The 23,900-nt window shown below is 40.1% G+C and overlaps 1 protein-coding gene across 4 annotated transcripts in view; it reads left to right on the forward strand.

Moving 5' to 3' along the window:
- The first annotated feature begins 5,348 nt into the window (after positions 1-5,348).
- ptpn13 (protein tyrosine phosphatase non-receptor type 13) overlaps positions 5,349-23,900 on the forward strand; it is a 42,301-nt gene continuing 23,749 nt past the window's right edge. For all 4 annotated transcript variants that reach the window (XM_083929705.1, XM_083929706.1, XM_083929707.1 and 1 more), the window contains exons 1-7: positions 5,349-5,678; positions 10,872-10,991; positions 13,931-14,097; positions 15,417-15,482; positions 16,872-17,057; positions 17,363-17,450; positions 19,689-20,321. In XM_083929705.1, coding sequence (XP_083785831.1) covers positions 10,877-10,991; positions 13,931-14,097; positions 15,417-15,482; positions 16,872-17,057; positions 17,363-17,450; positions 19,689-20,321 — 1,255 coding nt within the window. In that variant the 5' untranslated portion in view covers positions 5,349-5,678; positions 10,872-10,876. The remainder of the gene's footprint in view (positions 5,679-10,871; positions 10,992-13,930; positions 14,098-15,416; positions 15,483-16,871; positions 17,058-17,362; positions 17,451-19,688; positions 20,322-23,900) is intronic.

Consider the following 23,900-nt stretch of genomic DNA (forward strand, 5'->3'; position numbering starts at 1 on the left):
AACGTTCATAAAGATGACGCGGGGTTAAAAGCAACAACAACAAAAACAAACTCAAAAAAAGACGATGAGGAACGGAAAAAAGCAGAGGTGGACGGAACCGAGGTCTGCTGATGCTGACTGTACCATTGTGGACCTACGAGAGCAGAGAGAGAGGGAGGGTAGAGGAGGAAGGGGGTATAGGGAAATATGTTGCCATGGCAACCGATCAGGAGCACGTCTGACGTCAACGCCCGAGCAGAAGGAGAGAGAGAGGGAGAGAGAGAGAGAGAGAGAGAGAGAGAGAGAGAGAGAGAGAGAAGGAGAGAGAGAGAGAGAGAGAGAGAGCATGGAGGCTGTGTCTGGATCTCTGCATCTCTCTGATCCCATCCTGTCCCGCCTGTGAGTCTCATGAGAATATGGAGCAGGGTGTTATTGGTTTGGTTTGTCTCAGTAAGCTGCACACAGTGATGCTTCTCAGCAAAAAAATAAAAATCCTCAGACTCACAATACATTTAAAAATATATATCTTCTTTAGGATTTAATGGTGGAAAAAAATGTACTCGTATTAGGCTACTTCTGCACATATTCTAGCAGAGGCGAGGCTAGAGTCTGCTGGGGCCCTAGGCAAAAATTCACAGGGGGCCCCTGGAACTAGCTTTCTTTATCATTATGTTATAAATAAGACACCAACAAAAAAAGTCATTTAAAAAGTGCACATTAGTTAGTTATTAAGTTAAGTTATTTTCAAAGTTAGCTATTTTCAAAATATGAATATAAACATTACAAAACTTGTAATTCAGACATATTAATATGAAGAACAGTGAAAACAGCAAAGCAGCTCCCTTAAGTAAGGTCTCCTTCTGTCATAGCAAACTTTGTCACTGCTGTAGTCTAGAGTTTGTCAGCCCTCAGGGCCCCCTACTGGCCTGGGGCGCCAAGCAGACGCCTGCCTTGCCTGCTGGCAAACGGCGCCCCTGCATACAGATGGCGTGACACTGCTATCGCGGGATTCCCGCAGCACAGCGCACCCATTGAAGCAGTTGCATGGTTTATGGAAGCCACGCACACGTGCAACTCAGCTCTAGTAAGTACAGACAGAGAGAGAGAGAACTCTGAAAAATGATTAAGATATATACCTCATTGTATCAGAGGGCTAGCCTGGGTACACCCATGCTGACACATCAAAGTTTCTTCTTTCTCTGCAAATTTCTGTCGCTCTACATACATCATCTGGTATAATTAATACAATTGGCAATGAGCTACATACAGACACATTTGATAGACATTTGTAGCAACCAATGAACGGCTCAGGGCAATCGTAAACCACGCCTCAAATGTGAGAAAATGAATGGGTGTTAGCCAAGCCACCAGAGGGCACTGCGAGGCAGCACAGCCTCCAAACCCTGCAGAACCAACTGCATTAAACTCAGTGGCACACTGTGAAGCTGGCAGCAGCCGTACAGATGGAGTCTGTGTAGCAGGTTAAAAAATAAACGCTGCGCTCTGCCTGTGTATGCAGCGTCCGTACCCCAAGTAACTTGCCTGTTATTCCTAATGTTTGATAAGTATAATTGGTCATATTTTAGTACCACGCCTCCCTTTGATCTGCTTGCTCGAGACTCAGTCTTTATTTGACTCAGCCTTTATTTAAGGAAATACAATATTATTTTTTATATAGCATTTCTTATTTTGACGTAATATTTATAGTAATTCTATTTATATTTGGAGATTAACTATTTGTTCTCTATGGTGTCTGCAATTTAAAATGAAAGTATTTATTAGTTACACCTGTACAATGTAAAGTAATAAAACAGCTCTGCCATAAATTCTACTTTCATGAAGCTTATCATTTTTCAGTTTTTGTCGACACTGATCTTCAACCTAGCACCATAACAATGACCTGAAGAAGCCAGTCTCTTGTAGCACAACAAAACAACGTTTTGTAAGAAGCACAGACTATGAAACCAGCCTGAGTTGATGGATGTTTATTCTCAGCAGCTCAGCAGAGGTTGCTGCCTCGTTCCAATCCATTGTAGTCTCATTCTCTAATGAGATAAGCCACTTGAATAACTGGTAAGACAGTCCCCAGTAGAGTCTCACATGCCTCTGTGTTCATCTCAGTAACACTTGTCATCACAGTTGTCTTAAGCACAGAAGCCTGCTTTAACAAGACACTACTGTATATAGAGTTGTATATGCTATTAGGCTGTTTTAAATGCTTAAGGTAGGGCACGAGAGTGACAAAACCTTTACCTGTATGAGCACCAGCTACAAATATTATTACAAATCATTACTGATGGCTCTCTGACCCTTTATTGCCAGGTGGGGCAAATTTTTATTTTAACTTTATGCAGACCAAGGAACTTATTTCAAAGGCTCAAGGAAAGTGTTTAATGCTCTCCAGCTGGACCCAAAGGCTAAAGTCACCAGTCAGCAAACCACATGCCTTCAATCTACCAGGTGCCCTACATTTCCAAGACTGACAGAACAGGCGTAGCCGCTCTTTCAAGGCTTCAAGTGCAAATCACCCTTGGGGTTCAGACCAGCACTGATGAGGAAGTATTAAGGACAGTGCTGACAGAAATAGAGGGAAGAAGTAGTCTTAAATTCAAAACCTCTTGGTTGCACTTTATGAGACATTACTTACCCAGAACCTCTTACCCCTATATCATGATGAGGCCTCCTTTCCTCAGGTAATGAACAGAGATTAAAAGCTATTGAGTAAAAGGAGAAACAGATCTGTCTGGTAGCAGTTTGTCACACTAAAAAGTTTTTTTTTCTTATAGGGGAAATAAATTAATTAGAAAGTTTCATAATTGTAAATTATAGCTACCACAGGTGTGTTCTGCAGCTCATACCAAGGGCCTAACTACTCAATGACTTCACTTGTTCTTCTCTTTTTCTTGGAAATGCCATGAAATGGAGATGAGGAGAAGGCTTCAGAATAACAGTCTTATCGTTCCATTTCAATCCTCTTATTGAGGCAAGGACGCTCACTAAATTTTAACCATTCACCTACAGTGCAGTAAGGAATGCCATGTCGCACACCATCACTATCTGCACTGCACAATCTGTAAAGGTATTTGCCATCTCTAGTAGGAATGTTCATTAAACATCAGACAGCATAACTATGCCTCGTAAGAATTTTGCTACATTAGTATAGAGACTAGTCACCAGAGTTGATATGATGTTAAAGCATTTTTGTTTGATTATTTCAGCTTGTCATATGTTAGGCTTTGTAGCTAGATCTCACTTAAAAAATGTTAAAGCATCAATCTATCTGAGTAGTTAAACTTCAATGTAACATAATGACATGTGACATAATTAAAAACATCATAATTTCTGTTTGTTCATCTTTATATAACAGCACTAAAACCTTAAAAATAGTGATAGGTAACAGTCACAATTGTATAAGCTATCAATCAGATGAGAGGGCTGACACGCAAATGTACAATTTACAATGAAGAGTGGGTTCCAATGACTGTGCTGGGGGCCCTGGACATCTGTATCTCAGGCTTAATTATAGCAGGAAACAGACTCATACATGGCTTTAAAACAACCTGATTTATTGTATAAGATACATTAAGTGAGTCAAAAACAATCTTCTTCAAATAAAGAAAAATGGCTAAAAAAAACTATGCTCATTTTTATCTGGTGGGGATAGAAATACATATACTATATTTATATAATATACCCATATATTTTGGGACTGCCTAAAATTTAATTTTGGTATTAATCTGACTCTGAACCCTGCACATATTATTTTTACTGTACTGCATGAGATCACACTAAATGATAAGGGTCTGATATTAAAGCCACAGCCTACAAATATATCCTCTAAGTGAATGAGCTGTTCTTTTGTTTCATCTTCTTGAATTGATAAAATGTCCCCAATGCAATAAAAAAATAGATTAAGGGTGAACACACTGGTAGAGGTATAATAGTGCTCACATGCACGTTTTAGCACAATTCCTACATACAGGATCTTAAATTGGCCTGAATGGTAACATTGTTAGGAAAAATAGCTGTTACATTGCATTGAGAAAATTTCAAAGTTGAGAATGTACAAAAAAAATCGTCAGACAATATGTGAACTGGCACCAACCTCTGAAATGTTTCATAAAGTGAATATCAGAGTCTGTATCTGGAGAAAACTAGTGTTAATCAAGTAATCCAGCTTTATCGTTCCAGCCCATGGTTGGTGATAATAATCATGCCTTTTAGCACTGACAGGCACAGGCAGGCAGAGATAATCCTTTCAACACAGTCACCATTTATACAAGGCAGCATGTAACAGTGACTAACAGCCACTAGATGGCACAAGGCAGACCATAAATGGGACAGCTTTGAAGTGTACCATAGGAAGGAAGTACTCAGCAGTGAATTGCTTCCTGACTGTTCAAACAACTTTGATGTTGTGGGAAATACTGAAATATAGGCTCAACTTAATTTGTGTCGAGTTAGGGAAGTGTCAGCGCCTTCACATGATCCCAGGGGTGAAGGAGACATCATCTGATACACAGACACATCTATTCTCAGAGCTTTCCTGCTTTGAATATACAGTAAGTACTGATTGTCAGCATTTTAATTCATTTTCATATTAAATTACAGGCAGTCTCATTTGTGTTTAATTTCAGAGTAAAATAGCTTCATTTGGAGGGATTGGGACTAATTTACATCCACATATGCACCTCAGCTCCCTCTTTGACCTTTTCTGTATTGGAGAAATTCATTGAAACAGATTTTAGTTTATGTGAGCAAGTATGTCGGGGGCAAATGTTGCAAAAGCTTGAAATAAAACATTTTAACAAACCTGATTCTGCCTCCAGGATGAATGAATGAATGAATGAATGCTTTATTTCGAGCATGTAAAATAAAATAATACAATAAAAGCTAGAGGAACAGAAACACAATATTAACTTAACATGTCCGGAAAGGATACAAAACATACATATTTATATATCAGTGGTGTAAGAAGTACTCAGAGCTTTGACAATTAATGTAGTAGAGAAAAAAGTACAATATTCCTTAGAAATGTAGTGGAGTAAAAGTATAAAGTAGCATAAAATGGAATTGCCTAAGTAAAGTGCAAGTGCCTAAAAATGGTACAGTGCTTGAGTAAATGTACTAGTTACTTTCCACCACTGGTATATAGCCACCATAGAAAATTATTAATGTAAATAAACAAACAAGCTCACTGTACATTTGCTCCCAGTTGTGTGTGTTGTTACTATAGAAACGCTTAAATGACAGTCCCCTAGCACAGAGAGCCAATGGACAGCCATAGTAAGGTGTCTTGTTACTCCCAGCCAGCCCACGCTCTAGCTGGGGCTAAAGGAGGGGTTATTATTCCGCTCCTCCGCACAGTAATGGTGACTTGGCTGCGTTTGATGGGAGCTCAATGCTGTGTTGTTGTGGCCATCAAACACGACTTCTGAGCAATTCCCGTAGAAGAGATTTGTTTTTGTTTTTTTAAAACCGCGGCCGCTCGGATAACAATACCTGCCGGTGTAGTGGATTCTGTGGAGACCTGTTGCTCGCCTGTGCCTCGCCGCTGCCGCTTAACACTCAACTACTATCCAAGATGTTGCTTTGTGGATGGGATGGCCGCTGGTCCCGTTTGTGTGCGCACTCATCATAGCCTCGTTGGAGTACGAACATTTCCCCTTTCAAGTGATTTTAGTAGCTCTTCTCGACTGGTGAGTTTCAGCACTTAAATGGTACAAACGGTTATAGCGAGCTAACGTTAACTTTAGCACAACGGTTGGCAAGTGACCGTTGTGGGGAAGCTCGAGCGCCGATGCTTCTTTTTTTATCTATTTTGATGACAGTGCTGTTAGCTAAGCTACTTTAATGCTAGTAAACAGTCTGTTTGTTGATATTTAGTGTGTCTAGACCTGAATATGTTGCTATATGTTGTGTTAAAGTCTCACCAATAAGTGCTCGTACTTGGTGTCTGACATGGGGCATCTTTTAACCACACCACTAACTGCATTTTAAGTTTGGGAGGAGGGAGGAGACACCACTACAAAAATAACAGGGTGTCTGGCTAGCTATTTTGAGAAAATTGTCTTTTTTCTTAACATGTCTGAGCTTAACAAAGCCTATAGGCATATATTATGTCAGTGCAGGCTGAAGGTTTTATGTTTTTTTTTGTAGGAAGGCAGTTTCTACCCCCTCCCCCTTCATTACCATAGAAAAGTAGTAAAGTTAGCTTAAAGTCAAAGGTCATGAGGGTTTTTAATATGTCATTCAAGCCTAAAGAGAAAGATGGGGGAGTGTGTGATTGAGTAAAATAGACATTCCCATCTAAAGTGGTTATGATGGAGATGGTATGAGCATCATCATAGGAAAAAATGGGGAAAATAGTCAGTGGGTTGGGTTTATGTGTGTTGGGAAGGGGAAGGGGGGGTGAGGTTTTGCAAAACCATGCTCTGCATGTCACGGTACTCATAGCAACCCTGTGATTAACAGAAATGGAGCGGATGAGGTTGAGAACCAAAATGAGAAGTGAGGGCCGATGGTCCAGAGCTGTGCTGATAATCATGGAATAGTCATAACTTTCCTTCCTGCTGGTCCTGACCCTGACTGAGCTGAAAAATACAAAACACCAACATCCAGAGTGGCGTATTGGTTAGGGAAACCAGCTCCTAACTGGAAGGTACCAGGCTCAATGATGTAATGGCCAATGTGCATCAACAACCCTGTGTTAAACTCATGTTAGATAATCTGGTAAAGTGTCGGCTAACTGACTAACTTTTAGGAAAGTTACAATCAGTGAAAGTGAACCATTGGGTTGCCCTTTTTTATTTAGGTGAGTCACCACTTCTGTTTGATTCCTGCTACTGTTTTCTTCACATGACACTTAAGTGACGCACAGCTGTGAATGCAACCACAATCTCTCTACTCCTGTGACAGCTTTGCAGTTAGGAAGAATACATCAAGTTTTTTATATTCACAAGCATTAACTTTAACTATATGTCTTCAGTCTACCTCAATTTAATATCACACAGTAGCTATGGTTTTGGTTTACTATGCATTTTTGAAAACGTCAGTCCTTACATCATCAGTCATGTTGGTTCAAAAGATATTGGGATCCAGGCCTTCCTAGGGACCCTGTGTTCTGAATTTGAATTGTGTGCTTGCAGGCTGCATAATACAGTATGATTCTGGGAATAGAGGTTCACTCAGAGTTTGTTGTTGAATTTTCCTGGCATGAATGGCTTCAGGAAGATTTTCACCTCAATGTTGGCGAAGAGTACCTCTTCTCATTGGTTTCTGTTCCAAATGTGTTTGCCAGCTGAGACCACAGTTCTGATGTTTGAAGGATATGAACAGATTTCTTCTCATATCTTATGTTACGAGTTATGCTTTTGGAAATACAGAAGTGGAATCTGGCATTTTTATGGGCGATTGCTTCGAAAGCGACTCCAGTTTTCAAAAGATTTAGGATCAAAGAAAAGTTTTCGAGTGAAAGAAGAACATGTTTTTCTGATCTTTTAGTTCTTGGCAGATAGAGATGGATGACCACTGAAAGAAAGCAGGAGAAACTGAAACTATTGTACCTTGGTATGGGTGCTCAGCTGAAGTGCAATTTTTCAGAGGATTGTTTTCAAATCCATTTCATGGGTTGTTGCCATGTCACAGACAGGAAGGTGGGAGGAAAGGAAAAGCTTCATCTTAGTGCAGAGTAAAGAGTACTATCACGTTTCCAGGATTATTTTCTTTAAAATCCTTGTGACTGTGGCCAAGACTTTCAAACACTTAGCAGCAGCAGACTAAGCCTTGTTTAGGTTTTTCTTTCAAGCTATAGTGTGGGAATACCTGGGAAAAAACATCCCCACTGTTTGAAAAAGAATAAAGAGAATGAGGCGCTGAAGTGGTGAGGGCTGTCTGCTCTCACTGTTTTGGGCCACTGCCTCCTAAGCTCCCTCAATAATGAGCAGTACCATAGTCCAATGCGAGAGGAGCTGGCCTGCGCAGCAGCCTCGCTGCGGATAAAAAACATTCCACTGTAGGTCTCTGTTGAAATAACAAGGGCCGCAAAACAATCAGTCTTCACAGCACCCGCTCTCCCCATTCTCATGGGTAATGAGCAAGATGGGTAGTAACCCACTTCGCCTCAGACTTCACGCCTCCTATTGACTAGAATGGTTAACCTGCATTCCTGCATAAACATTTAGGCCTGTGACATGCTTACTCATTAACTCTCTTCTCCAAACTCAGATTCATAGAAAAGAGGTTGTTTCCCATATTGCTTTTAGAAATAGAGTCCAACACTAATGAGGCTGCTGACCGAATATCATACAGTCTACAATTTTGACTAAAATATCTCAACAACTATTGGATCGATTGGCACATGGTTTACAGACAGTAATGTTTCCTAGATGATATTTCCCAGTGACTTTGGTGATCCACTCACATGTCCAATTTTTGCATGTCTGTCAATGCCAGTTTTGCAGAGTTGCAGACATTTTTAGGCTACTTGCATATTTTAAGATAATTTGGCAGGTGCTAACTCTCTCTCTCTCTCTCTCTCTCTCTCTATATATATATATATATATATATATATATATATATATATATATATATGAGCATCTATGCTGTTAAGCTATTTTGTGTCTCTTTAGCAAATTTGTGCCAGATCTCTATGGAACAGACATGATGGCTGCAGTTTTGTCACACTTTGTGTTTTGGCTTAAAAAACTTTTTTTTTTTTTAAAGGACAATGGTACAATAGAAAATGAATGTTGATAAAATGTGGTCTCTCTGTGCTCTGTATTCTTTGGTAACCGTCATCCCAGACATGAGTTATGTTTGGTTCATCTTGCATAGGAATTATGCCTCATTTCCTGTGTTTTCATCTGCTATGTTTTTGTGTTCTGATTTATATAATCCAGTGTAAAAGCTGTCATCTAACATGTCCAAATATACGCTGTGCTGTGTTTAATGCGGGTTTGTTCAAATTTTTGGGAAAAGGATAAAATGGACTGCAAAAGTTCAAAACATCAACAAGTCTGTCAAAGATTCATCAGCCTCTGAAGCTTTTGGTTAAAAAACTGAATATTCAGTCTTGGAGGGTTAGATCATTGGGCAGGAGAAGAAGTGGAGGACAAATCAAAAGGCCATCACTAGCCAACAGTAGGTTGCCATCATTGTGTTATACAGCATCATATACAAATCTGGAGGAAGAAGATCAGAAGTGACTCGGGCAATTTCAAAGAAGGTTTCATGGATTTTGGTTTGGTAGTGAAACCACAACAAAAGCAGCCTCAAACATTAGCACAAGTATTGTATGTGTATATTATGCACCACAGGAGCTAATAGTTACTGCTCAGATAAGTAGTCTTTCAAACAGGAGCTTCCTGTTTGCTCACATTTGCATCATGCCATGGCTTGATTGGGAAGATTAAACCTGCAGCACAGTAGCTGGGGGGGAAAATAGTGATAAAGATTAACTTAATGTGTAGTTTCTCTCATTCAGGGTCCCATACGGCTCACTTTCAAGCATTTTAAACCCACAAATCCACATTGAATTAGGACAACTTTTTGGGTTTGTTGACAGCTACTGTACAACTGAGAAAAGATACCAAAACCTAATAACAGATGTCTAACCTTTTGACTTCATATAGAAACCTATTAATCATAATCATAACTAATAATGTTAGACAGCCAGCCTTTGAGTCACATGAGTTCAAAGCTACGCCTGTAGGCATAGCGTGTTGTGACATTAATATAAACTACCTAGATTGAGCCTGACCCAGTTATAGTTTATGACATGTAATCAGGAACCAGAAGTGTGAGTTATTACTTATCTGTTTAGCAGCAAGCAGCTTTAAGCTAAAGTTGGTAACTTTCTATTAAAAATATGTTGTTGTTGTTTTTTCATACTTGCTAAAATTGTTACTATAACCTGACAGCACTATGAGACAGATGATCTGTGAAAAAGTCATGTACCTCTGCGTTGAGCTGCGGCTCCCTGTGTTTTGCTAATCTCATCTGAAAGATTTCATCACAACCTGCCGACAACCTATCAGAGCCGTGCAAGCTCTGAGGGATCAGTGACTGCTCTAGGCAGCACTGATCAAATATGTGTCTACATTCTGTTACTATACTGCCTATTTCTTGCATAAAGTGTTTTCGGAGACATATCGATGCAGAGGTACCTGACTTCTTCACAGATCGTCTTTTTCATAATGCTGTCAGGGTATAGTGAGAATTTCTGCGAATGATGGGAAAAACAGTTTATATAGAAAGTTACCGACTTCAGCTTTAAGAAGCTGCTATTCTCAGAGACAGTCAGGTGCTTCAACTTATGAACTTCTACTTTTGTTAAATGTAACTCAAGTAAAGTAGGTTGTGTGTGGGTCTGTGTGTCTGTGTGTGCATGTGCACATCATGTGTTTGCAGAGGATGATAAATTGACTTACGTTTAGAGGATGTGGGAGGTTGCCTAAGGGCAGGAGAGAGAATCATTTTGATGTTAAGTGCACCAGTCCTTAGTTATTGTAGTAATATGGGAATGTAGGCTTATTTGCTTTCATCTAGAGGCCAGTCAGGACAAGCAGGGCATGGATTCTTTTGTCATTAGGCCTGTTAGGATTAGGATTGTCAATATAATTAAAATGAAACTTTTATTTAGTTCTTTTTTTTTTTTTAGTTGTTCATTCTAACAGAAAACTTCTTTTTGTATTAATTTCAGTTACTGACAAAGGAATCAAAATCCAGGACTTTGTTTTGAATTGAAAGTCAGACGTATATATATTGTGCTGATAAGTACAGATCTGACTCCTATCATATAAAGAGAGTATGTGCTCTAGCCCTTAAGTGTATTTCTGTATTTGAGTGTTCCTTTTCTGATAGAAATCAGGTCTCTTTCTCTGTTTGCACAGGGAAGATGCACGTGTCTCTGGCAGAAGCCTTGGAGGTTCGAGGAGGTCCGCTCCAGGAGGAGGAGGTCTGGGCACTGCTCAGCCAGAGTGCCGAGAGCCTCCAAGAACTCTTTCACAAAGGTATGAACATGAACAAGATTGCAAAGAGGTTGCCTAAAGGTGACGGTACATACTCACCTCACAAAAAAGAATCCACATTTATTTGTCTTACATACTTCCTCCCTGTCCTATTATTAAGCAGCCTACTCTCCAAACCTGTCCACTCCTTTTTTTTAAATGAAGGGGATGAATAAAAATATGTGTCAAGATCATATCGATTGCAGGGGCTTTTTTGTTGATAGGTTGATGGGATCACTCACTGTCTCCTTTTCTCTTTAAAATTAGTTGTTAATATTTTGCTTGTGGCAATGAAATGATTGCCCAAACTAGTCCATCATATTAACGCAAAAATCAAAAGACCCTTTAATGCCGGCAAAATTTGTGTCCTCTAAATTACAGATTCGGTAACACTCAGACTTTAAAATGTCTACAAATATGAGTTGCTCAATAAAATCACGACATACAGTGCACTTATTTAGTTGTCAGTATGTTGCATACTGATTCTGCACCATTAGTACAATTGTTGACTAATCATTTTTGTGAGTCATTTGCGTCTGTAAGTTTCTATGATTGTCCTTGAAACCAAAGACAGATAAGACCTAATTCCAGAGTGTCTTTGTAACTAAGGTAATCTTCAGCAGCGGGTGACTAAGCGAAGTTTAACTTTGGAAGACATTGGACAGGATGTGAGTCACCAGGCACTGCAGTACCCTCTTTGTTGTTAAAAAGTGTGGGTGGTGCCTAGTCTGAAACACCAATGCACCTGATCATGTTGGCCATAATTGTGTCATTCACACTGTTCACCATTGGTCTGGGAATTTCCATGAAGCTGTAACCAAGCCGTAGTCGTGTGCATAAACCAGCTTGACCTCAACTTCTGACTGGAAGTTCTCATTGCAGACAATCCTGGCATGCTGTAGGAATTCCCTCTCATCAGTGTAGCCTGTAAATATGTGTTTTCTGCATATGTCACATTTACAACAAGACATTGTGCGCAAATGCTTTTCAGTTATCAAGGTTTCTGTGATTAAACTCTGAACATATTAAGGACAAAATGCAAGGCTGGATACTTTAGGTGTTTTAGATCATCTGATTTTAATCTTGACATGGTATTGTGTACATTCTTCTTTTTCCTTCAGTGTGTAGCTGTGTAGCTATTCTGAGTCAACTGTGGCCTCTCATGTGTACAGTTTTAGACTGCTGAGTGACGCTAAAATTTGAAGAGCAGATGTTGGAACCAGCTATTATAGTCACTGAGATATGCACAGAAGTATGTTTACCACAGGAGTGGATAAATGATGCTAACAATTTGCTGCGCGATATGACTGACACCGCATTTGCAATATGATTCACGACAGTAGAGGCGATTATCATTTTTATTTATTTATTTAATTATTTAAATTCTTAAAGTTTTTGTTGAAAAAGATGCAACTTTAAGGCTGCGACATCTCTGCATCACATAATTACTTATTTTAGAATGGTATATTGACACATTTTGCCTTAAAGTAAACTTCATACTTATAATGTTGTTTATTTCTATCTGTCCGTGTTGAAAGAGTGAATGTCTGCCAGACGTATGGAGAAGGACTTAGCAAACCTTTACATGACTATAGACACATTTCAGACATTGTTAATAGACTCACATTGTCAAACTCTAAACCAATAGCACAGTTTTTTTTCTGTGTATATAAACGGTAGCGGTGAGCTAATTTGTTTGTACAAGTATGGTTTGTTTGAACAAGCATTGTGTGAACATTTCTGATTTGTAAGAGGATTGACTCATTATTCTTTTGTCTGTAGAATAGTTAGAAACAAATATAAATCAGCTCAAAATCGAGGGCTGTATTTGCCGTTAGTCTCTCAACCTGTGCTTGTACTCTACATCAGCCAGCCTGTCACTCTAATGGAATCTCCTCTGTGGCATTGAATGCACGGTACACTGCACAGTTTGTAAGCGTTTACTTTCAGAGGACAGCCTCTTAGTTTAGTAGTTTGGAATTATTCCATGATCCTAATAGCTCAGATTGCAGTTTATCAGACTTACAGACTACATTGTTAAAGGATAAAGAAGTTACAGTTATACAATTAGCTGTCCTTTTTGAAGTGAGTAGGGAATCAAATGATGCGTGCCCAAATACTGTTTTTGATTTGTTTTGGTTTCTGTTAGGTTGAACACTCAGTTTCCATCGGATATGGTTTCTGCTCGTTTCTGCAGTTTGTTGAATCTCTTGATGAGTTTGTTATCCATCAAGAAACAAATTTGCTCTGGTTGAGTCATGCACTCGTGCTCAGCTCTTTTATTGCTAATCCAGAGTTTTGTGTGGGATATACCTTTTAACTTAGTCTACTTTTGAGTAAGATCTTCAAATGGTCACACACGTTTTAAACAGGAAACTTATATTTACATAGCAAATTCCAGCTTTTGAGAGCAGATATTTGGTGCCTCAAATCCAGTTCCTCTGTTCCTCTCACTGCTCCTCTTGGAGTTAAGTATCAGTCAAAGAAAAGAATTTTGCAGCGCTGCTCAAACATTCCTTTGTGTATTTTTAAAACGTTCTCTAACCATAGCACTGGCTGTGGCTTTGAGGAAAAGAGAATTACGCTGTGTAGCCATTCCTTTCTGCTTCTATGCCTCAACAGTTATTTTCTTGCAGGCTAAGAAAGCAACATGTGTTTTTGTTTACTTCAATCATCTTGAGTTTCCATAAAGCCTTAGCGAGAAACATCCACTGTGGTTGGATATATCTACAGTTGCTGCATTCAGGCTGTAAATGCTTAGGCAAAATTTGATGCTAGTATCCAGCTTGAAAACACATACTTCACTTTAACACTGTGTATGTGTGTGTTTACCTGTGTGACACTGGCTTGTAATTTAATTGAAGTTAATTATATTGTTTGTTTTTCCTGTAATTGTCCCTGATCTTATCTCTGGTGGCTGAATTGTCTGTTTCCCTCTGCAGACCCCACAGCCATGGGCTTCATCATCTCTCCCTGGTCCCTCCTGCTCATGCCTTCTGGCAATGTCTCATTCACAAACGAGTATGTCATCCAGCAAGATTTAAGAGCCTTCACAGCCCCAGAGGTCCTGGATGGGGTTTCCTTGACTTCCATCTCTGATATAGAGAAGGTAAAAAACTTAACACAACCCATGTGGCGACAGAACTTTATATATTGTTTAGTCTACATCTTCTAATGCTTTGCTGGTGTGAGTTTTATCCCCTTGTCCCAAAATCCTGGTGATAACTTTTAGTTGAAACTTTACATCCACTTCAAGCATTGAAGATGTGCGGGCTTACCACAGGCTTCTCCTGTAACCCACTGAGTACCTTAAATGAACCCTGTGGAGTTCTCGCCTCAAGAAAGTCATGCTTCAGTGTTTTCACCAAAACACATTGTGTTTATGGGTTAATGCATTTCCTTCCGCATACAGCTCATTTTTCTTTAACCCGCATTGTTTAAATCCATGTTTGCTAGCTTGTTATATTCTTTTGATGATTATTTGTCAAATTGTATGTGTGAAACCAGTGTTACTGTGAATGGGCAATCAGGTATTTAATAATAGCACATTTTTTCTTCAGTACACATCAACACAAAACTCTGGATATACATATTAACTGTTTGATGATCTGAAATCGCTGTGCAATTGCAAAATTCAGAACTGAAGTTGTGAGAAACTATATTATCGACTGCAATGCACAACTTCTTTTACATATTCGACTCTGGTAGAAGAGCTAAAATCTTGCATGACTGGATTCCCTTCTCTGGCACCTCCCCACAGACCTCAACACAGTTTTGTGCTGAGTCAGTTTTCCAGCCCTGGTCCTGTCTCCCCAGCTGAGTTATTTCAGTGTAGAAAATCTAATCTGTTTCCCTCATTATCAGAGGCTGTGGGTAAATATACGTCAGCTGCGTGTGCCACAATTTTTCCTTTGACTTTTTTTTTTTTTAACATTTGGGGTGGTATTGTTGCTTTTTAATGGGTGGCTTTTAAATTTCCACATTTTTTGTGAGTGTGTCTTTAAGTGTGTACTCGAGCGCTGTTCCTGAAAGACCTTGAAGGCTATGCTGCATTCTTTGGCAATGCCTGAATTATTCTTTCCTCTACCAAGCCCAACATTCAGGGGAAGTGATTTCTCTCCCAAGCTATGAGTACCGAGTAATAAGAACAGGAAAATGGAAAAATGTTTTTGGATATAGGCTGAAAGATCCTGTCTTTTTCCTTCCCAAATACGAATGATTCTTTTATCTCACTCCAGCTTTAGTCTGTCTCTTGTTTTTTTTCACGCAGGGCAGACTTGTTTTAATAAGGTTCAAACCTTTATATTTCTCATGTGCTCACTATTGCTTTACTGCTTTACTGCTTTGCTATGTCTATACTTTTTCTGAAACAAAGACTGAATGATGTATAAATGCCGCTTAAGAAACTTATGTAATATTTTTCCATAGATGCACATGTACTCTCTGGGGATGACCCTGTTCTGGGGAGCGGACTATGAGATCCCCCAAAGTCAGGTAAATCATCACTAAGGATACTTCTCTCATGATAATAAAGGCTCCTGTTGGTGAAAAAATGTGTTTATTATTATTATTATTTTTAGTCAACTTAAATCATGTTTGTCTTCTACAAAAACAATTTTCACTACATCAGGCACCTCAGTGCTGAACCAACAGGACAGACACCAGGAAACAATATACTAGCATATCAGCATTAAGTGATATTAAAGTGGTGAGATTGATGCTCGTGTGATTTGACAGTAGATGCGTGTGACATCAACTGTTTAACTACTCTTGTAGAGGTGTGTAAGCATAGTGAGAGGTTAGAGAGTTCACTGGAAAAGCCACACCCAAAATACATTTTTGTAGTATCAGTATCTTCCGTGCTAGTTATTTTGGCATCACACAAAACTTTAAAGTTACTCAAACACTTGCACAATGAGAAGATAGGCAGTGCCCTTACAGCTTAATACACACTGGTACTGTTAATTCACAGAAGATCAACATTTCAATCATGCCTCATAACCACACTGAGAGCAGACACCGGGTTGTAAGTGGAATCTGCCTTTTAGAATGAGATCTGTATCTGAAAGGTGTCAGCTGTAAATGAACTCTGGGATATTTTTTGACCCGTGAAGACCTCTGGAGATGGTCTGGCTCTCAATGCATTCGTATCTCAGCCGAGTGTGAAACACGATGAGTGTTCACATTTGTGAGAAAGTACCGCCCACAGGTTAGAGACAGCATGACTCACACTTGTACTTATTATTCACTTGACTTCACTGAAGGGTCTCGCAACATTTAGGCAAAATACATGTCATTGTTTCTGAAGCATGGGAATAAAGTGTTGAGACACTTCATGACTCTGCGCTAACTGTGTTTAAAGTGCCATCTCTGTACCTGTTGCTTTCTTTACATTTATTGCACAAATACAGCATCAATTTAAAAAGAATACAGATAATCGAATTACATTGTTTGCATGTTCATTTATTATTCAATACACTTTAAATAAAAAAGGCACATCTGTCCTTCAGTTATTCAGAGAACTACAAAAACAAGTATTATATCTTTTGTGAAACTGATTAAATTTGACACAAACTTTCCCCACTGAAATACCAACATTTTACCATGTTTTTGATGGACAAAGTGTGTAACATCACTTTGAGTGAAAAATAGAGGCTTAGCTTAAGCTTTTAATCCAAAAAATGTAGTGGATGGACATTTTAAAGTAGATGGGTGTGTGCCATGCTGGCAAGGCCTAGCTCTGCCTTCTTATCTGAACATAATGGAAGTAAACATAATACACATATCAGATTCAAAGGCACCAATAGAGTTTAATACTGTACAGCACATTCTGCTCTTGTCATTGTTTGTATATTAACTGTCTCTATTCTGTTTGCTGTGCAGCCCATGAAGTTGGGGGAACACCTAAACAGCCTGCTTCTCAACATGTGTGATGATGTTACATTGAGTCGAATGTCATTGCGAACGGTGCTGGACATCTGCAGCAAACACATTCGAAACTCCAGTTGTGACCCTCCCTTCTCTTATATCAGAAAACTGGTCCGGTTGGTACTGGGCAGCCTTTCTCAGGTAAGCAGTTTTTTGTGTGGGTCAAATACAACATTGTTGGCTATTTTTCCCTATTTTTTTATTTTGGGCTAATTACCAGAAAGCTTACACTAAGCGTTATCCTAGCCCAGTGCAAGTTAAAATACACTCATTTTCTCCGTCATAATGGGCCTCATGCTGAACATGATTTCAGTATGGATGACTCAGAGGGAACGACCCTCTAACTTGTTTTTTTTTTCCCTCCCTTCCTCTGTCCTGCTTTTTTTCATGCCCGCTCTTTGTTTTTCTTTCTCTATTACTTCCACTCATTGCCGTCTTTCTCTCAGCTGGACGGTCTGCTGACTGATAGAGAGTCTCTTCCGGAGCGGAGTAAAGAAATTCGGGAGAGGCTGAGGGGCAAAGGCTTGCCCTCAGGTAAGATGAGCTGCACTGACACACTCACATTGAACATAGAGCTGTATTTGCTTGGTGTGTCGTCAAAGGAACCTTTCCCTGGTGTAAAAATAGTTATTTATTTATGCAGTATTTTTGTGAACCTAAGTTCTGTGTATTCTCGAGTGGCACAAAGTCTGGAACAAGACAAAACCCCAGATCCTACATTATTAGGTTATGTTGAGATAATAATAATGGGAATAGTTTGGATAATTAGGTCAAGAGAGCACATTCTATTATTTCTTTGTAACTGATTGATTGACTGAGGTTATTATGGCTGAGTGTAGTTTGACATAATTTAGTAGTTGTTTACATTAATCTTACTTTTATTTAGAGACGACTGGGCGTAAATGTCGTCCCTGGTTGTTAAGCTATTCATCACTTACATCCTGACTTTCTGACTTTGTGGGAAGGAATTGAACGTAGATGGGGAACAACATGCTGCCTCGAATTTAATTCAGGAAAATATGACCAAATCTTCCCAGTGGTTTCTGAGAGAACTCCGGCATTTTTCCAGGCCATGGAAAGGAGAGCGCAGCACAAACATGGCTGTCTTCCCGATTATGTAAGCACGGCATGGCATTGATTACAGATGCATATTTTGGAGTCACCAGTGAAGCTGCTGGTCTGCTGTTTGTATCAGTGCTTTGTTTCCCTGGTTGAGCACCAGCCAGCCCTAGGGAAAGTACATGCAAAGAGTATTACTCAGTTCTTAAGTGCCTTTCTTCTCAAGGAGCAGCACTCTCCCTCCTCTATGCCAGTAGTTCCAAGTTGTAATTGCATCTAGAGTCATTGTCTCTGTTTTTTGTTGTTTTATGCCATTTCGTAGTTCCTGTAGTCTATCCACACTAGTATTAGCACATAGCAACAATTGACTTCTTTGAGAAATAAAAGACATCCTGTTGAGAAAAATCTTCTTATTTTACATTTTTTTCGTTCAGTCTAGTCCTTGTGTGCTTCCTGGAGTGAAGCACACACGTCCTTGTGAGTTCCTGGAAGACAGCCTGTCTGACTTTGATGTGTTTCCCTGTTAAGACCCAGCATATGCTTTGTAGATTAAATCCCCACATGCAGCGTTTTTACAGGACTTGATGTCTCCCTTCTACTCTATCTTTTCTGCATCTTTTCCCCTTGTTTTTGCTCCTGTTCGTGCATGTTTGCCTTCTGTTTGTCTATATTTCTCTCAAACAAGAGCTCCTACTGGCAGCAGTTTATATACAACTTTTCTGGAAAGACAAACTTAAAATTTATGGACAGTCAAAGAAAGCAGAAATTCATTTTTTTCTGTGATAAATGGGCTGGACGGCTGTGCCAGAAATGGTTCGTTATTGTGGGGCCGTATGTTGATGTTCTATTCTTTGTTTTTAAATAACGGGGAAACTTAGGTACTGAACAAACAGACTATATGCAGATATACTATGCACCCCTAGGGCTATGTAACAATCAAAAAACATGGGGACACAATTTAAAAAACATTGATATTACTATTATTATAGGTGACTTTAAGAAGGAAGGAAGTTTCTGTTCTAAATAACTTGGTTCTAACACATTTTCTAACCATCGATTACATTTAACTAAGCAGTCATAGAATGCATTTGTGGACCTGCACTGGATTAGTAGATGTTACATAAGCAGTGGCAGTGTTTCCATTGTTATATATTATATACTACATCTCTGACTGATTGAGGAACCTGAGGACATACTGTATATCTACCTAATTTTTCATTTACTGTAGCTGTTTGTCTAATCTTTTAGTAGAAGGGCCTTTAGAGGCCTGCAGAATACGGTGACAGTGCTGTGTTTGGTTGTCATGTGACGTTGATGCTGTTGGAAATGGATGCCAGGTTTGACAGGCACTTTGGCATAATGAAGCGTACTGTATTTATTCAATTTCAAATCCGTGTTAATCCCTCCCCAGGTCCTCCTCTCATCATAAATACTTTAATAACGATAATGATGTGATCCACTGGGAATGCTGTCTATTTCAGATTATCACTCACACGGTCTATATTATAATATGAAAAATAGATATACTGAGGAATTATAACCATTTACAACATAATCAGGTTTATTTTCCTTTTGAATACCTGCTAAATGGTTTCACTTTGCTGGCATTCAGGATGAAGATTTCTGTTTTATTCTGTGTTTTGGGACTTTGAGTTCTGGCAGTGTGAGCCTCTGCTCTTGTTCAATAAAACTTTGGTTCTCTCCTGTTCTCAGGGAGGAGTGCCGCCCCTAGGGTTCTGGAGCGCTACAGAGCCAGGAGTCAGGAGCAGACATCTCTTAACCGGGGCCTCAGTCGTTCCATGGGCTCTCTGCCAATCCAGGACCTGTTGAAGGGGGATGAAGGGGCAGTCCTTCAGTATTCCCCATCGGACTATCACCCCAACTCTGAATCCCCCACAGATTTTTACCCTAAACCCCCCTCACTCAAGCAACAGCACTCCTATCCCTATCTGCACCCCCTTCACCCCCAACAAAAGGGCCGGCCCGTGGAATTGGATCGGAGGTCTTTACACTTCCACAGTGGGGAACTGGGCCCTAGTCAGGCAAGGAAGAACTGGGCTTCCTCTGTTGACTTGGCTTACATTGACCCGGAGGCTCTTCGTTTTGGTGCTTTGGAGGATGCACGGAGGGGCAGCAGTGCCATAAGTACCCACTCTATAGGCAGGCACAAGTCGCCGTTGCTGGCATCCAGAGAGAGGGATGCTCGTCTCTCTGAGTTTGGTGGGCTGAAGAGTCGGAAGCCTTATCACCACTCAGCCCTGTCGGTAGGCTCCGGCCTCGTCGGCGCCTATGACAGGATAAAGGAGAGGCAGAGGAAACTCCAGGTGCTAAGGCAAGCAGTGGATGGTGAGTATACTTTCTTAACAAAAAAATGCAGTAAGAGGAGCAGTTGTTTTGATTCACAAGACTGAGATAACTTCGCTCTTAAGTTTTTATTTTAGTCCTCTGGGTTGACTGTTAAGTGTTACGTGTTTATGTTGGAGAAATCCTGTGTGATATTTACAAAGCAAGTATATAAATCAAACTGGTATATAGTTTTGCTTGCTTAAGGTGCCACGCCAGTATGCTTCAACAGAATTGCTTGTCGGAGCGTCGCAAAGCTTCAGAAACTGTCTAAATTTGGAGGGCTGTCTAAGGATTTCTGTAACTCTCCAAAATCAACAACCTGACATTTGAACCCACATCAAGCTGTAGTGGCCAGGTGGAGGGGAAAAAGCAGTCAGGGTTTAACCTCTCTCTCAAGTACTATTTTTTTAATGTGTTGCTGAGCGAGTGTAAACTATAAAAGCATTCTCAGAGAAACTTCCTGAAAATGTGATATTAAATTGACACACTGCTATTATGATTGATTTGTTCAATGTAATGGCTGCCCAACTCACTCTGCAGAATATACAAACCGCATTGTTGTGGCAGCCTTAGCTTCATTCAGATCTTTTATCTGTGAATTTTTGTTTTTCCCTGTCGCAACAGATTATACTCAGGATAATGGGATTTTGGTGACAGGTCGGAGCTTGGTCATTTTCATTATTGTGCAATGTGTGGTGCTGGTACATGTCAGAACATGTACTGTTTGTGCTTCAACATTTAATGATACTACATTAATGTGATGTGTGAGGTGGCACACAGCTTCAAAGGGAAAACCCCCACCGAAGTTCACGGCTTTAGTCTGCTACTGAGACAATTAATAAAAGCTTCAGTAAAACCTGGCCTTTCAAGGTCCCGGCTGTCTCATTAAGATGTATAGGAAATGTCAAACTGTGGTGGTAAAATGAATTTATCAGGCAGTAAAAGGAGACACAGCAGCTTGTGTGAAAAGGCTGCAGGGAGCCATCAGCTGGGCTCATCTGAGGAGTGAAAATGTGACAGGGATGTGATGACGTGAGCAGACAGACACCCAGACTAGTTACAGGTTGTGTGTCCATCTGTAACTACCATGTGGGATGGGATCTGGGTGCTGGCTCGAATGAAGTATCGTTGGTGGTGGCTGTGCAGCGGTGTTTGGACAGAATGTATGAGTCACGGATACAGAGGTTTCCAAATGGTTGATTCTAATTACAGACTCGCTTAATTCTAGCCTGCTGCTAACTGTCACACATGCTATATAGCCAAGTCCCGTTCTCATTTTTGTCTAACGTATCACTGAAAACACACATAAGAACACATACATGCAAGGTATTTACAGACTGAAACAACAACCTTTGTGCAATCACATGCTTAGACCGAGCACACACAACACAATTGTTTAACACCTCAGCAGTCAGCCCCAAGAGCTTTAAGTTTACCCCGAGAGCTTATTGAATTCGTCGTAAAGTCTCAATGGGCAGGCTACTTTTATGCAGAGTCACAAGTGGTTATTTGGGTCTGCTGGCCATTTGGACAGTGGAGGATTATGAGGGTTTCATATAATAAACCACTGTCTTCAACCTCTTCTTCCCTTTCCTCCTCCTGTTGGTTTATCATACTCCCCGCTCTCTCCAGCTCCCTCCAACCTCCAGCCTTGCTGCTTTTCTGGCAGTTATTTTTAATACTGACTGAGCCACCAACCGACAGCATTCGTCTCCTAAACTGTGGCTTTTTTATCCCCAGCAAGACCTGCCTTCCATCCCTACCATTTGCCTTCTGCTGATTGTAATCAGAGGCACTTTTTATTTCATATGATGGTGTATAAAGGGGAGCTGAGCTTCTCTGCCTAAAAGGAACATCAGAATTACGTGTAGCCCCTATCTATTGTCTCATGTATCACACTGTGTGTGCGAGTGTATGCTTGTGCTTGATTCGTTAAAATTAAGGGGATTATCTTTATGTATTTTTTGTGTAAATAGTTTCTAATTGATATTAAATCACCATGCTTACGCAATGGAATGTTTACTCCCATTAAAAACTGACCGACCATGAAGACTGAGCCAAAATATTTTTGTATTCTTTCCCAGAGCTATTTAGCTGTAGTATGAATGGGGCCTAATTGAGCACAGACCATTTGCAGGGCCTCGTGGATGTGTTACTTGGCAGAGACCTCCTTTTCTTTCTTTTTCTCTTACTTTTTTCTGTTCTTTTCTGCAGGAAAGTGATGGCGCAGCAGTGGTCAGTGCTCTCAGGTTTCACCCAGTTACATGCTGGTTCTCTGCCGTCTATGTGTATGCATTTGCAAATCATGTTCAGCCGAATATGTATTACATGACCATAACTAAACATTGTGTGTGTGCATGCCTGTGTGTGCATGGGCATGTTTATACCTGGGCCCCTACGTCCCTATGTCTCACCCCAGTGTGCCCCTCACCCCCTCCTCGTTGGTGCCAAGGTGCTTCAATCATTAGAAACTTTCCTCGCAGACCTAGAGGCTGTAATTGGAGTCATGCGTAGCGGATGAGGGAATTCCAAACGTTATTGGACTTTTCCGGCACTTGGCAGCAGGTCATGTGGCTTTGGGCCGGGGTGGGTCCAGCTTGGACGACAATACAAAACACTGCTGCCTCAAGGGAAGGGGAGGTGTCCCCGAAAGTGGACCAAGCCCCCTGATTTTTGTAATTATTTTACAGTTTGGTTTGTTAACTCCAAATGTTGCAGCAGGAAAGATTATGCTAGTATAAAAATCTTTTGACTATTATGTTCATTTATGATCTATTTTAATCAACTGACTGACTCTTTTCTTATGTGAATTATGCATAATGTCTAAAACAAGCTCTATGAAGGTTCAGAAGCAGTGCAGAAGTTTTCTGAATAAGCTTTTTTCTATGCTGTGTGCACTTAACATTTCAGTTTCACAAAATCTGCATCGTATGTTTTTCTTCTGAGTCGTGTTAACGTGGGAGGGGAGGGGGGGGGACTTGAGGGTTTCTGTAAGCTATTATCCAGTTCCTTCTTTCTCCCTGGAACCACCAGACTTTAAATAACCTCACAGTCTGAGTTTGTGTCTCTTCTCAGCTTGAGCACCCCAAAAGGCCATAGCCTATAGAAGCTTGTTTATCCTCACAGAAAGCTCATGCAGAAGTGTTGGTTCTGCCTGAAATCAAAGGGGAAAGAAGAACAGGGACGTGGGAGAGGAAATTAAAAGATATGGTGAAGGGAGGAGAGAAAAGCAAAGAGATAAATGCAAGTTGCATTAGTTGTTCCCTTGGAATGATGCTAGAAAAAACAGTACACTTTTAACTGGAAGAGCAAGTGTGTTTGACTTCCTACACTGAGAAAAAGACACGATAGAGCTGAGAGAGCATGAGGGAAGTAATTCGGAGCATTAAACTATGAATGAACCCCTGGCATCGTCACTCATTTAGCCTCACGTAAAGTATTAAATTACTACTAAAACATGCTGAGTGATTGAAATCTTCCCTTTTTTTTTTTACATTCTTTCATTGTCCTTTTATGAATGTATGTGTGTGCATGCTTCCTACTTACCAGTTGTACTCATTCTAAGGTCTAAGAGGAATT

Source organism: Echiichthys vipera, assembly GCF_963691815.1.
Source record: "Echiichthys vipera genome assembly, chromosome: 16".
In the NCBI taxonomy this organism is placed as follows: Eukaryota; Metazoa; Chordata; class Actinopteri; order Perciformes; family Trachinidae; genus Echiichthys; species Echiichthys vipera.